This window comes from Diorhabda sublineata, chromosome 9, assembly GCF_026230105.1.
Source record: "Diorhabda sublineata isolate icDioSubl1.1 chromosome 9, icDioSubl1.1, whole genome shotgun sequence".
Classification (NCBI taxonomy): Eukaryota; Metazoa; Arthropoda; class Insecta; order Coleoptera; family Chrysomelidae; genus Diorhabda; species Diorhabda sublineata.
This window is the reverse complement of record NC_079482.1, coordinates 23399419-23412784: the sequence shown is the minus strand read 5'-3', so window position 1 is coordinate 23412784 and position 13366 is coordinate 23399419. Positions and strand designations below refer to the sequence as shown.

The 13366-nt window shown below is 30.3% G+C and overlaps 2 protein-coding genes across 5 annotated transcripts; one reads left to right on the top strand and one right to left on the bottom strand.

Annotated features, from left to right (window-relative positions):
* Positions 1-358: 358 nt before the first annotated feature.
* LOC130448798 (MKRN2 opposite strand protein) lies at positions 359-13354 on the bottom strand. 4 transcript variants are annotated; one of them, XM_056786322.1, is made up of 5 exons: positions 13146-13354; positions 5266-8398; positions 3813-3951; positions 3100-3177; positions 359-3011 (listed from the first exon to the last, which is right to left on the bottom strand). In XM_056786322.1, exons 3-5 carry the CDS (start codon positions 3935-3937, stop codon positions 2597-2599), a joined length of 618 nt encoding a protein of 205 aa, XP_056642300.1. In that variant the 5' UTR covers positions 3938-3951; positions 5266-8398; positions 13146-13354; the 3' UTR covers positions 359-2596. The 4 variants fall into 4 exon arrangements, with proteins under 4 accessions (XP_056642300.1, XP_056642298.1, XP_056642297.1 ...); XM_056786320.1 differs by having other exon boundaries at positions 5266-6787; XM_056786319.1 differs by having other exon boundaries at positions 6601-6787.
* On the top strand, positions 9013-13137 carry LOC130448797 (centrosomal protein of 78 kDa-like). Its single transcript, XM_056786318.1, has one exon. It carries the CDS (start codon positions 9013-9015, stop codon positions 10810-10812), a length of 1800 nt encoding a protein of 599 aa, XP_056642296.1. The 3' UTR covers positions 10813-13137.
* Positions 13355-13366: the final 12 nt, after the last annotated feature.

Sequence of the window (13366 nt, the reverse complement as noted above, 5' to 3'; positions counted from 1 at the left end):
ACGTAATTATCAAAAGGAATTTATTTGTATTTCGATTCAATTACTAGTTTAAACTATTTTTGTGGATCAGGATAACAAACCATCAAAGTATAACCAACTGTATGGTGTTAGCCGATGTAAAAACTTCAAAAAACTGTTTTTTTTTAAATAATAGAAGATATTAGAAAAATCTAGTAGTTTCGTGGTCGCTTATCTCAAGAATAATGCAGAAGCTTTACACATAGTTATTCAGAAAACACCCACTATGACTTGAATCTATTCTTCTATAACATATAATTAATTATAGGTAGAGACATCGCAATAAAAATATATCTGTACGTCACTCTTTAGGGGTAAGGTCATTTATAGAAACAAAAAATAGAAAAATAAACTTTTATTCAACAAGTAATTATATCATATAAATTTTATAATAAATCTATAAAGTTATAAATGAATTCTAACAATAACATAAATAATATAAATAAAGTAGGAATGATAAATGGCCATAAGGCAGAATAATTGTTAGTTATTAACCGGTTTTGGCCGATTTAACCTCATCAGTTAACGTAATTAGAAAGACTTCGATACAGTTCATTTAATACTATTAAAGCGAAATCGTACAATTGTAGAAGAATTGTTTAATTGTACTATATATTTCCGTATATACTCGATTCAGGATCATAATACACGTTAGTTTAGCGTTTTCGAAGGTCGCAAATGTCGGAAATCAATATTTTCGGTTTTAATAATAATAAATTTGTTTGAATTGAATTTGTTAACTGTTAGATAGGGTTAAATGAATTTGTTACTTGATTTAAACAAGAGGACTCAGTTTGAAGATGCTATTTTTAAGGAACTCGGGAGGGAAACGAAATACAGTGAAAACCAAGTCAAAAATAATTGTTGTTCACGTTTTTATATACTTTTTTTACATTCAAATTGGAATGTTATTAAGCAGACCCAGGAATGAATACATTTATTGATCTTTCTCCTTCCTCCAAAAGAACTCCACAGGTACATTAACAGTTGCAACATCCTTCACTCCATTACTGAATATCTTCCCGAGGGGCCTCTAACGTCTGTGAGGTTTTCAAAGTATTTCCAAGTTAGTTAAGATTAGATTAGGTTTACTTTAGCCTCGACTAGGTTAGGTTTATATTAGCTTAGGTTAAGTGGCTTATAACTTTTCAAAAAATATATTTTTCTATGGAATTTCGTACAATTCAAAAATCCAGTACAAAAAACGGAACCAGAAGACAATTATTTCGATGATTGGTAATACTGTAATTAACTAATGGATTCTGCGACTTCAAAAACGACAAATTAGCATATTTTTATTATGATTCTAAACCTGGCATGTATGAAAATGTTTTAATTTTTGTTTCTGCAATATTTTAACTTATTTTACAACTGTAGAGATGTATATACGAGGCGTACTCATGCATATTACGATTACAACTTTTTAAATCATTATATCTCAAAAACGGTGGCTCGTATGAAAAGAAGTTTCGACACGTTTGTTGAAGATAATTTTATGATCCACAATTTTTGTCTGGGGTATTTTTATGATAAAACTCACTTTTTTATGAAAATCACAAAAAAACTCATTTTTTTGATTTTTGACCTTGAATTAAATTTTTTCCCTATACGGAAATGATGACAAACTTTCAAATATTATTTTTTATTATATTTTAAACAATTTCACTGATTTTAACCAAATTTATGTAACTTCGTATGTCTAAAATGACCAGTATATAATTTCAAATAACACTCTCTGTCTACTATCAGATGAAATCTTTTTGTATATACTGTATAATTTGCAAAAGTAAAAAATGTACAGTAGTAAAATAAAAGGTTCAATTTTACTCATATACTTGATGAAAAACCATAGGCAGAAATGTCAATTTTGTGGCTAAAAAACTTACAAAAAGTGTAGAAAATGTTACGACAAAGGTTAGTTTTTATTTTGATACTAAACATTTGTTTATGCAAGTGATTTTTTTTAATTTTCGTTTTTTTAGTAAATTTTATCCCCAAATAAAGCCTAAACAAACCGCCAAATATTTTTTTTCATTCTTTTCATAATTCATGCATTAGAGCAGGGGTCCGATCGGGGTGGGATTTAGCCCTTTTGCTTACTTTATCCGGGCTGTTGATTGCAATTTTTTCAATTTCTTATTATAAGCGATTTTAATATAATCAACAATAATTTCGAATAACTACAATTATCCCTATTTTAATGTATGCAACATACTCTCATAAAACAGGTAATCAGCTTAATATTATATTCTGTATTTTGAGAATATAATAAATTATTATTTAATAATATAAATAATTATAATAGTAATAATGAATTGTCCACTTTTTTAATGTATTATAATTAATATTAAATTGAAACAGTGGACAATTCATTATCACTAGTACCTATTATCAACTATAAAATTTCTATGGCCAAATGCTTTAAAATGATTATAGTGTTTCTGTTCACCCAAAATATTTGCTTGTGAGGTATGGTCTTCCGGCTCAGGTGTCATTTCGAATATGTCACGCCCTTAAAAGTATTTGCCCACCCTTGCAATAGAGGGTTAGTTAAAACAAACAATTTCTAAAACATATCTCAGTTTTTACTGTTCCTATGGACATAAATGCCGTGTTTCAACCTCCTATAAACCGATATATATTTTCCTGCAGAGCTAGTTCTGGGAATGATAAATTTTTCACAAAAATTAGTTTTGCTTTTAGCGGCCAAACTCAAAGACGAATAACCCAAATTTACTAAAAATGTCAAAACAAACGTGAAACAATTATGAGTATCCTCTCTGTATAATTCGGGTGACCAACATTTCTGATAACAAATTTTCATGAGAACATTGTCCCAATGTTCTCTCCAAGATCCATGTACTTGTTCTAATAGGAGACATTGATTCCATTGCGTGCTTCTGTGGCATCTGAGTCCGTGCCTATCGAATTCTACTATTTTCCCATCAGATGTAGTGACTCCAATATGTAGATCTTTGGAATTATGGTAATCACTAAAAGAAAAGAGAATTATAATATAATTTTAATGCAAATAATACAGGAAGTGAAGATGTTAACAAGTGTTTGTTAAAATAAACTTACTTCAAAAAATCTCCTGTCGTTGGTTTGATAACAACTGCGCAATGATACTGAGATGCTTTTACAAAAGGATAAGGAACTCTAGAAAAACATGAAAATATTTATATTGGGCAGTGAGACATTGGTAATAAGACAATTTGCTAAGAGATTAGGACTAATTCTAGATGTGGAGTTGAGGTTTAAAGAACATTTAAAGATACTTTTGCAGAAATGCTATGCTAAGATGAAACTCTTGTATATGAACAGATCTATTTTTAATTTCAAGATTATCATTATTTCAAATAAACAAGTTGATTTAAACCAATATTTCTTTTATTTATTATTATATTTTAATAATTTTCTAAAATGTGGTTAAAAAATTTATATTAATTATATTAATACGTTTTGAAGGTTATTTTTTAGATTGTCCTGTAGTAAAGAACCAAGTGTTTGGATACTTAATAACATTATTCTTGTAGTTGTGGTAAAATTTTAATTTGAAGTATGCCGCCAAAAGCAGAAAGGGAACTGTTGTTTCATGTACGTTAAGTAGTGCTCCTGAACCAAGAGATGGCGCTGAAACGAGAACTCGAGTTGGCTACCTATAGGATGTATTTCATCTAAGGACATTGTTGAATATAAGCTCGCTTGGTTCAGTTCACAAAGTCTTATTATCAGTTTACAACAATTGGATCAATATTGAAACCTAAATGTACAAATCAAAGTTTATAACTCACCTGAAAGGCAAGAGAGAAAAATTTTCCATTTCCAAGTCTTTTTGACATGATGGACAATTTTCAGGTAACGCAAAACAAAATATTTTTGGACCGCAGTGCTGGAAACATATAATTCCTGGATCCATGTTATTCACAACACCTACAAATACAATAAGTGGTTCATTATTGTTAGTATTGTTCACATTTTCATACCTTATAAATCCTAAGTATCACTCTAATTATTAAAATTAAACTATGAGGGCTAGTTATCCAAAATTAATTTTTAGGGACTGTCTAAATAAACACCCAAAAGTTGATTTTATCAATTGGGATTCAATAAAACGTTATTATTGAACTTTTTGAAGAAAGAATTAGCATCATATTTACAAACTAACTAACGCTAGTCCAATCATCTTAGATGCCTTCCCTAAATTGTAGAGAATTCACTTAACGTATTAATAAAAACCTTCTCATGACACTAATACAAGATGGGAGATTGCAACAAGAGATGAACGAGAGAACTGGAGCAGCTGGAAGATTTTTCAATACAATTAAGACTGTTTCTAAAAAAATACCAAAACAAACAAAAAACAAAAATTTATGGGCACACACAGAAACAAATAAGCGAAATACAAAATGCGGAATCGAGATTTATACGAAAAATAGAGAATTAATGAAGATAGGACAAAATAAGGAATAACGCTATGAGAGAAAATTTAAAAACAATTCGAAACAAAAAAGAAGAATAGCAATTAAATTTATTTGACCATGTTATGAAGCAAGAAAAAAAAAAAAAAGAAAGGAAGACCAAGGAGGAGCTGGACAAAAGAAATTAAGATGGAATGGGAAAACTAAGGAATAAGATGGCAGAAAAGTAAAAAAACACAGGATAGGAAAGAATGGAATCTGCTATGGGAAAGTGAGCTCACATAATGACTCAATTTCAGCATCCCTTTCACCTGAAAAGGTAGAAAGACTTCAGGATTAAGTAAGTGATTTACAAATGTTTCTAGAACTCTACACAGTACCAGATTTTATATGTATATAAATATGCCACAACAATTGTTTTCAGTACACAAGTACTTAAATTTATAAACAAAATAAGGGATCACTAGTTACACAAAATGTATAAATCGAGATGCCATTTTTACTGAAATGGACATTCATAGATACAAATAGATAAAAATAATAGAAAAACAGTTACAAGAACTACTGTATGTTAGATATAGTTTGATAAAAATCGAAAAAAAAGATGTTGAGAAAAATATCCCGAATAAATTGACTTCTATTCATTTATAACCTCACCTAATTAATTATCAGTAGTGTACAATAATGTTTTGTAGATATTTGTAGCCTGATAATTTTTCAATACGCAATTATTATTGTTAACAAATAACAACAAATCAATTCAAATATTATATTCCCTTTATCATTTTGTTAATGAAAAATTAATTTCTATGCCATGTTTGTTTACCTTATCAAAATCTTTATTCACTATTGTCATCATAATTTCCGCGAAAATGATCTAATCCTTTTCAAATAATAGTTATTAACTTATTGCTTGTTCATTAAATTAATATCATCTTCTCAATTTATGTCTTTATCAGCTTCAATATATTATCAGCACAACACTACCTAAACAAAGGTTATAAATGAACTAAATAACTAAATTGGTGTAGGATACTTTCATTTGTATTGCGATGTTGCCGGAATAGAAAGCATTGTTTCCGCAAAACAAAGGTATGAAAAGTATGTCATATTTATTAGTTCACAGCTAGAACAATGAAGATAGTGTGAAACAAGACAATACAAATTTCTCTGAAGATTTTACACAATTAAAAATATGATATAAAGATAATTATACTCTTATTTTAGGGACTTGTAAATATGTGTAACGCAAAATAGAAAACCGTTAAATCAAATAAGAAAACAGAAAAATTATTAATTTCGATTCAGAACACAATTTACAGGATATTTTGTTTCGAATGATTATAGTTCCTTAGTTCTCTACTCAGATTATGCACGGTTCTTGTAATAGTACTTGGTATCAACAAAGTACCGAAAAGACCGTAACATAGGGACGTGTTTTCCCATACCAACTGTCCATATAAAAGTATTACATATATGGTTTTGAACTTTTCCAAAATATGACTATAATTTTTCACTAGCTGAATATAAAAAAAAACAATTAGATCATTATACCAAAACTGTTTGTATGTGATAGTTAAAATTCTCTATCCAAGTTCGTGGCTCCCGAAAAACCTTGAACTATATAGCGTAAAATGAAAAATTTGGCAACGGCTAGAATGTACATGATATTGAAATCTGCTAATTCATTTAAAAAAATACATTAAATTAAAGTAAACAAATTTCATTTATATAAATTTTATTATTAGAAATTAAAAATATTTATACAATTTATATAATATATTTGTTATAACTTTCAAAATATTATTCTAGTAGAAATACTAATAAATAATTATACGCCAGTAGTAACTTCACATTGACATTCTTAAATGTACGTGGTTCAAATTAAACAAACTTTGTTTACAATTTAGTTATTAGAGGAAAATGTATCTCTTGTTATTAAACAAAGTTGAATAAACTTGTTGTGTACATCAGTTTATTATTAACAATGAGAGACCGCTGAAAGCGACAGAATCCCCTGTAATTTTTTCATTTGTTCGGGAAAAATTTCATCAAATGGTAATGGAATACCGTCAGATTAAGGTTAGAAAGATATATGGGGCCATGTGTATATAATCTTTGTATTAGGCCTTGATGTAAAGACTACAAGGTGTGTTCTTACCGAAGACCAATTTACGACCTCTACTGCGCAGTCCCACTTTCCGCCATATTGGCTGTCACCAGCTGACTGATTTATATTTATTTACATTGAGTAGTTTTTGAAATTGAAATGTCTTCTTATTCTGTACTTTCATGCACAAATAACTGTACGAATTGTAGAGGTGAAGATATTAGTTTCCATAGGTTTCCTACAAAAGATATTAAATTACTCAACGGGTGGAAAAAATACAACTTAACCTTCAACATGGTATTTACAAGTTTATCCTATAGTTTTTTGTTTTAAAACAAGTAGCTACGTGCAAAAGCTCGAGCACTTGATTGTTAGAGGAGATACAAATATTTATATGTCATTCAAAGTTGCAGTCCCAACTGAGAATCTATCTACCAGTAAAAATTCAACGTGAGTGTAAAAAAATAGCAGAAATGCTGTATCACTATAAAATATTTGTAAGTAGTTCCATAATTACAATTTGTTTTATTAATAAATTGTTAAAACACACACGATGCACTTTATTTATTATCTAATTCTCCTTGTTAAAGTAAAAAATTTATAATATAGGTACATTCTTTACATGGCGAAAAGTCTTTTAATCTATTTAAAATTATTGAATTCACATTAATTTAAGAATTGTTTTTATTGAAATAACTTTCAACCGAGCCCAATTTACCATATGGTGAATTATTTTTTCATAGTTTTGTATCACAAACGAAAAAATTCAAATTCCCGCATTGAATTGATTTGCCGGCTGAACAATATGGCCGATAGTGGGAAAAGTCTCTCATTGGCTGTGGCTATCCGGCTGTGCAAGTACACACATTGTAGTCGTTACATCACGAATGAGGCTAACGGTATATCAAAATAACGCATTTGCCATATAGCAACTGTAGAATTATGCTTGCGTAAGCTATCGGCGATTTGGAAGCCACGTTCCTTCACTTTAGACGAAAAGCGCATTCGAATAATTAATTCCCAGGCCTCATTGAAGCGCTTCAAATAAAATGAGTCGAATTATTTGCCTCGATTCATAACTGCATATGAAACCTGGATGCTCCCACCTTGATATAACAAGTCGAAAGGGAACATTGACTCTTGACTGACTTGCACTGTATCTCTGATCAAGATAGGATTTGAACGAATCAACCGCTTCTTCAGGTGTACGAAAACGTTGACCTCGCAATTCATTTTTGATCTGCGAGAATAAGTAGGTGCCAAACAAGGTCTGTCGTGGTAGAGAATGATTCGTTTTCTGCGATTGGTTTCCCGAACACTTTTGGCGAACAGAAAATTGACCGTTCAACTTTTATTGGATTTGGCTCGCCTTGAAAGAACCATGCAGTCACTTTCCACGATCTTATAGTCGTTTTTGGAAGCATCGCGATTGAATTTTTTCAGCATTTCTTTGCACCAAACGACACGATATTGTCAAATATGCTTCAAACTCAGGGTATGTCACATCGATGTTTTCTGGCAAAACAGTCGATTTTGGAGGACGACCTTCACGAGATTCATCTTAAAGTGAAGTAGGACCACGAATGAATTCAGAAAACTAGCGAAACACGGTAGCTCAAGATGGTGCTTCATCAGATCGAAGCGAGTTGATCAGCATAATGTTGTTGGTTTAATCAATACCACTCGTATGACAAGACATTCTGATTACCACTAAATGTCAATGTCAAATTTCATGATGGCAATGTCAAATTTGACATATTAATATCAGTGTTGCTATATTTCAAAACCTAAGTAGGAACGCTCGTACCTCAATAGGTAATGACCGTTTACCCGTTAGCGTCGAGTCCGACTGAAAAAAAAAAGAAGAAAAAGATAATCTCTAAATGTCAGCTTATATACTATATATTCAAACTACATCGTTGTAAAAGATACAAAACAGGTTGTTGAAATATATTCGAATTTGTTGATAAATACTATTGTTAAAAATAGAATAGATACAATAATCGAAGTTTATATAATCTTGACATTGAATAAAAAGGTGTTCTTGCTCTCTAAAAAATAGTTTTAAATTGTTTTTTGTATAAGAAAATAAATATAGCGAACGTATTGAAATGGAAAATATTTGTAATAAATCTTGACCCGTTCACTGTTCACTTTATGCGGTAGAAAAATTTCATACAATTTACTTTTACGAGTAAGAGTCAATTGACCCCCTAATTAATTGAAGCAACATCATTATAAATAGTTATAATGTGAAAAATGGGATTTTAGTTCAAATTGTCTCTTAGATATGTACTCTTTTGTTAATTTATAAACAACTTAATCAGAACTGACACTTTGTCTTGACATTTTTGTTCCTAGTTAATTATAATTCTATGGAATGTCTTTATTTATAGTGATATTTTACAGTATACCAACCAATGTAGTTTTTAAATTAGATAACAAAAACTATCGACAGTATACATGGATTCATCTCAGTTATCCCTTAAGTTGCACCCAAAACCAATAAACATATTTTATGTGTGGTACCCCGAATTATGTCGCCGTATGAATTGCATACCTGCAAGAGTCATAAAACTGTCAAAGCCTAAATGTCGAACTATACTCGAATTTAATGGGGATCGCTTGAAGATAGATGAATGGATTCCAATAGTGAACGCCCTCCGTACTGATACAAGTCTTCATGCTATCTGCATCAAAAGTAGGTTAAGTAATTGTCCCGTTTTACATGATATTGAGACTGAGGAAAAGGCAAAAAACATGAAAAGACGATACGGGTCGCTGTATACTGCGTTTGTATTAAGCCAACTTGTTAAATCAATTTCATCTTCAATAAAACGAACGGACGTTCTTACATTTTTAGAACTGGACGGTCTACCGATGCTCCCACAATATTTGGAGCCTCTAATGCAAGCTTTAAAGAAAAATAAATCGGTGAGACATCTTTCATTTGCTAATTGCGCTCTTAGAGATTCCGGATGTGACATGGTGTGTCAATATTTACGATATATACCTAATATTGAAGTTATTAATCTTTCCGGATGCAATTTATGTTCAAAAAGTGGTGAATATTTGTCGAAATTTATTAAGTACCAACAAATCAACAGATATTGTGAAAGTTGGCACAATTCACTGAGATATGAGAACCCACAAAAAAATAATATGAAAGGAATTAAGCGAATAACTATTAATTGCAATGATGATTTTGGAGATAAAGGTTGTCAGTACATTTTGGATGAACTAGAGGATGACTTATGGATCAAAGCTTTAGATCTACAACGCTGTGGAATAACCGAAGATTTAGCTATCAAAATTATCGACATTGTTCGTTGCAGCAAATCGCTAGAAATTTTCGATTTGCGTCAAAACGATCAAATAAATATTAAGACAATTGAAAAAATTCGACAGGTGTTGGAAGAAAAACAAGAATTTGGATATCAACCAGAATTTCAGTGGTGTAGTTCATCGTTAAGTTTAACTCCTAGTGCTTCTACTATTTCGAAATTGTCTGTTTCAACTCCAGTTCATAAAACAAAATCCGCTCCAATCAAAATGAACTGCAGACAAATGAATGGTATACAATTGGATATGGTACCAAGGAAATCGAAAACATTGGAGACCGTTTCGAAGCGAGAAGTCGGCGCAACCATTATTTCAGATTTAAATTTGAAAATACAATCTGAAATTCAAAAAAGAAAGTTGTTAGAAAAGAAAAACGAAGAACTTCAACAACAATTAAATAAATTACAATCAACTATTAAATTTGCACCGCAACAAGGAAAATGTCCGAAAAAACCACTCAAAATTGTGGTGGAATCCGTAGATAGAAAAGCCAAAAATTCAAAACCACTAACGAAATCTGCAGTTCAAAAAGAAGTTAGGGACAAAAAAAATGAGATAGTACCTCTTAATAATAACACAAAGAGAGGCTTTATCAAAAATAATGAATATAGAACAGAATGTGTCAAAAATGGATACAAACATGAAAATGTGCCCAACGGATGTTCTTCAGAAGTTATCAATAACGCTTCGAAAATTTTCCAAAATATGTTAATGAGCGATAGCTTCGTCGATTCTTCCAATGATTCTACGGATTTATTGGAATATATAACCAACGATAAATCTCTTAAAAATGAAACTGGTAATGTAAGTGAAGTGTCGACAGAAAGTCTGCAGACTATTTACCAATTCATTGCAGAATTAGAAAATAACTCTGGTAAATACAAGACGAAAGAAAGACAACAAAACATAGGAAAGAAATAAACTTTTTCATAGATAAATTAAAATGTAATATTTATTAGTATATCAAAATGGGTGCCTTATAATATTATATATTTTTTATATATATATATATATATAATTATACAAAAATTAGTTTGTAGTTCATGTTTCTTATTTAAATCAAAACGTGGTACGTACGTACATATATCTTAGATTAGAAATGTTGATGTTACCTCGAGTAAATTTAACCACGAAAATATTCGATCGAATTCAAATGTATTACTCAGTAAATTAAACTTGTGAAGATTTACCATTTAGACCACCAAATATTAACAAGACAAGACACTCTATACAAAGTGTTTCCCAATTTCATTGTTAAGGGGGTAATTCTAAAATGACGAGTGGATAAATGTCAAACGTGTCCGTTCCTCCTTGCTCGCTTTGCGCATGCTCTAGAACGTAACGTCTTCTGCGCGGTCAACGCTCGTCAAATGTCAAACACCACAGGTAGAAACTTTGTACTTGATTTTTTTCTTAATCATCAAACAATTTGCGTTAATATTTACGTGTAAATATATTTTGTGTTGATAGGTAAATCACTGAAGTAAGTAAAATGTGTAATATCTTCATATACGTTTATTACTTAACTAAAATAATAATTTTTATAACCTCAAAGTAGATTATGGAGAGTAATAATAAAGAACTGAATTATTTATTATGGAAAGTAAAAATGAAGAATTGAAGACTGGATTATTTAATTGTTAAATGTTATACGTACTTTTCTACGTATTACAGATTTCTATGTACATATAATTACAAATTCAATATCTAATTAATAAATACACATTTTCCAAATCTATTTTCTTGGTTAATGTTGAGTTATGTGAAAATATTTTGTATTCCAATATTTTTGTATGTAAGTTTTCATTCATTGGCTATACTACTTTAATGATAGTCTGGAAAAATAGTTACTTTAAGGAAAAGTTACTTATTGTAACAATTTATACATTTTGAAATAAAAAAATAAATTTATTGTATGGGAATGTTGTCAATGTATTAGTAATATAAAAAGAGAACAATTTGAATTAATTTTAGAAAAAAATAGTGAATAGAACAAAAGTCCATCAACATTTTATCGGAAAAATTTTCTGAACAAATATCAATTTTTGGTTTTTAATGAAATAAAACTAAACACTAACTAATTCAAATCCAATTTTCTGAAGTTTCTTGTAATCGAAGTATGTTATAATATATAATAAATAATATGCAAAAAATAGATTAGAACAAAGCTCAATTTGAACTTTTTTCAAGTAAATTTCAATTTCACGAAAATGTTTTACACTTTGAATGAACACTCTATCGACATGAAATTAATTCATCAATAATAATAATATTCTACCAATCTTTATATTTAATACATTAAGGTTTTTTCGTCTCAGCTAACTCCTCCTAGACTATTGACATTAGAAAGTCAAGTGGGGGTATCGTTGGAAAGGGTTAAGTCTCAGGGGTGGCCAGAAGCAATTTTTTTTGATATCTTCAGTGGTTCTCGAGATATGAGGGGTCAAAGGGGAGAAAATGGTACATTCTAAAACCCCACGTCGCTTCGTAGAGAAAAGTGCATAAATATATCGATTGTTTTCATTTGCTGGGGTGAGAACAATTCTTTTGTAAATTAAAATAAGCATTTACTTGTTCATATGGTCCTACTTTTCTTTCGTTTCTTTGTAAGCATTTTTATATTTTAATTCGAATTTCGCGCTCTAGAAAGGGAATTTTGAGAGGTTAGGTTGGTAACGCTGATCCAGACTGGCGTCAGACAGATGTAAACGCAATATAAAAAAAGATCATTTAGAAAATTTTTTTTTTGAATTTATTCTGGCCATCCAAGAAAGAAGTTTATATCTTAAACTCTTTTAGTACGAAAAAGAATGTTTTCTCGATTTTTTTTTCCATATTAACCCAACAACGATAACAGTTTTTTCTATATGAATATCAAAATTATTCCATCTGACAAATATTTGAAAAATTTTGACAGATGACATGTGAAAACTAATAATATAACCAATGTAACTGTGAAAAGTCACATTTTTGTAGATGCAGATAAAAATTAATTCACACATTTTGATCATATCTCGTACTTGGTCTCGGTATAGGTGTCGTTTTAGAAAACGAGACCATAAAGTTGTCGGCTTTGGATGAATCTCTAGAATTATATGATGACACATTTTGCCGCTTAAAGTCAACGATTTTTTGAAAATATAGTTGACATTGAGCTGAGTAGAATGTAATTTCAATTCGTGCTATAATTCAATCGCAATCATCTACTTACTGAAATCAAGAGAGAAATGAAACTGTCAAAAAACTATTACTACCTGAAATTTCGCCAACTTGTGCGTCTGGTATCTCCAGAAGTTGCTTGCTTCTCTGACGGATTTTGACTTCTGAAGATGCCCAGATGCAAACGAGAATACAGCTCTGAAGACGGTTACATCGTGTTCGAAACGCACGTTAGACAGAGTGTGATTGTTGGTTTAGTGGTAGTGTATGAATAGTGTAATTCAGTATGAATGTCACCAACATATACAAATTCCCC

Excerpts from the sequence above, each read along its gene's own strand:
- LOC130448798 (XM_056786322.1), bottom strand. The coding sequence starts at position 3,937 with ATGGATCCAGGAATTATATGTTTCCAGCACTGCGGTCCAAAAATATTT. Across the intron at positions 3,178-3,812 it reads TTTTCTCTCTTGCCTTTCAG|AGTTCCTTATCCTTTTGTAA; the intron begins GTGAGTTATAAA and ends ATGTTTTTCTAG. Across the intron at positions 3,012-3,099 it reads ACGACAGGAGATTTTTTGAA|TGATTACCATAATTCCAAAG; the intron begins GTAAGTTTATTT and ends CTTTTCTTTTAG.
- LOC130448797 (XM_056786318.1), top strand. The coding sequence starts at position 9,013 with ATGGATTCATCTCAGTTATCCCTTAAGTTGCACCCAAAACCAATAAAC.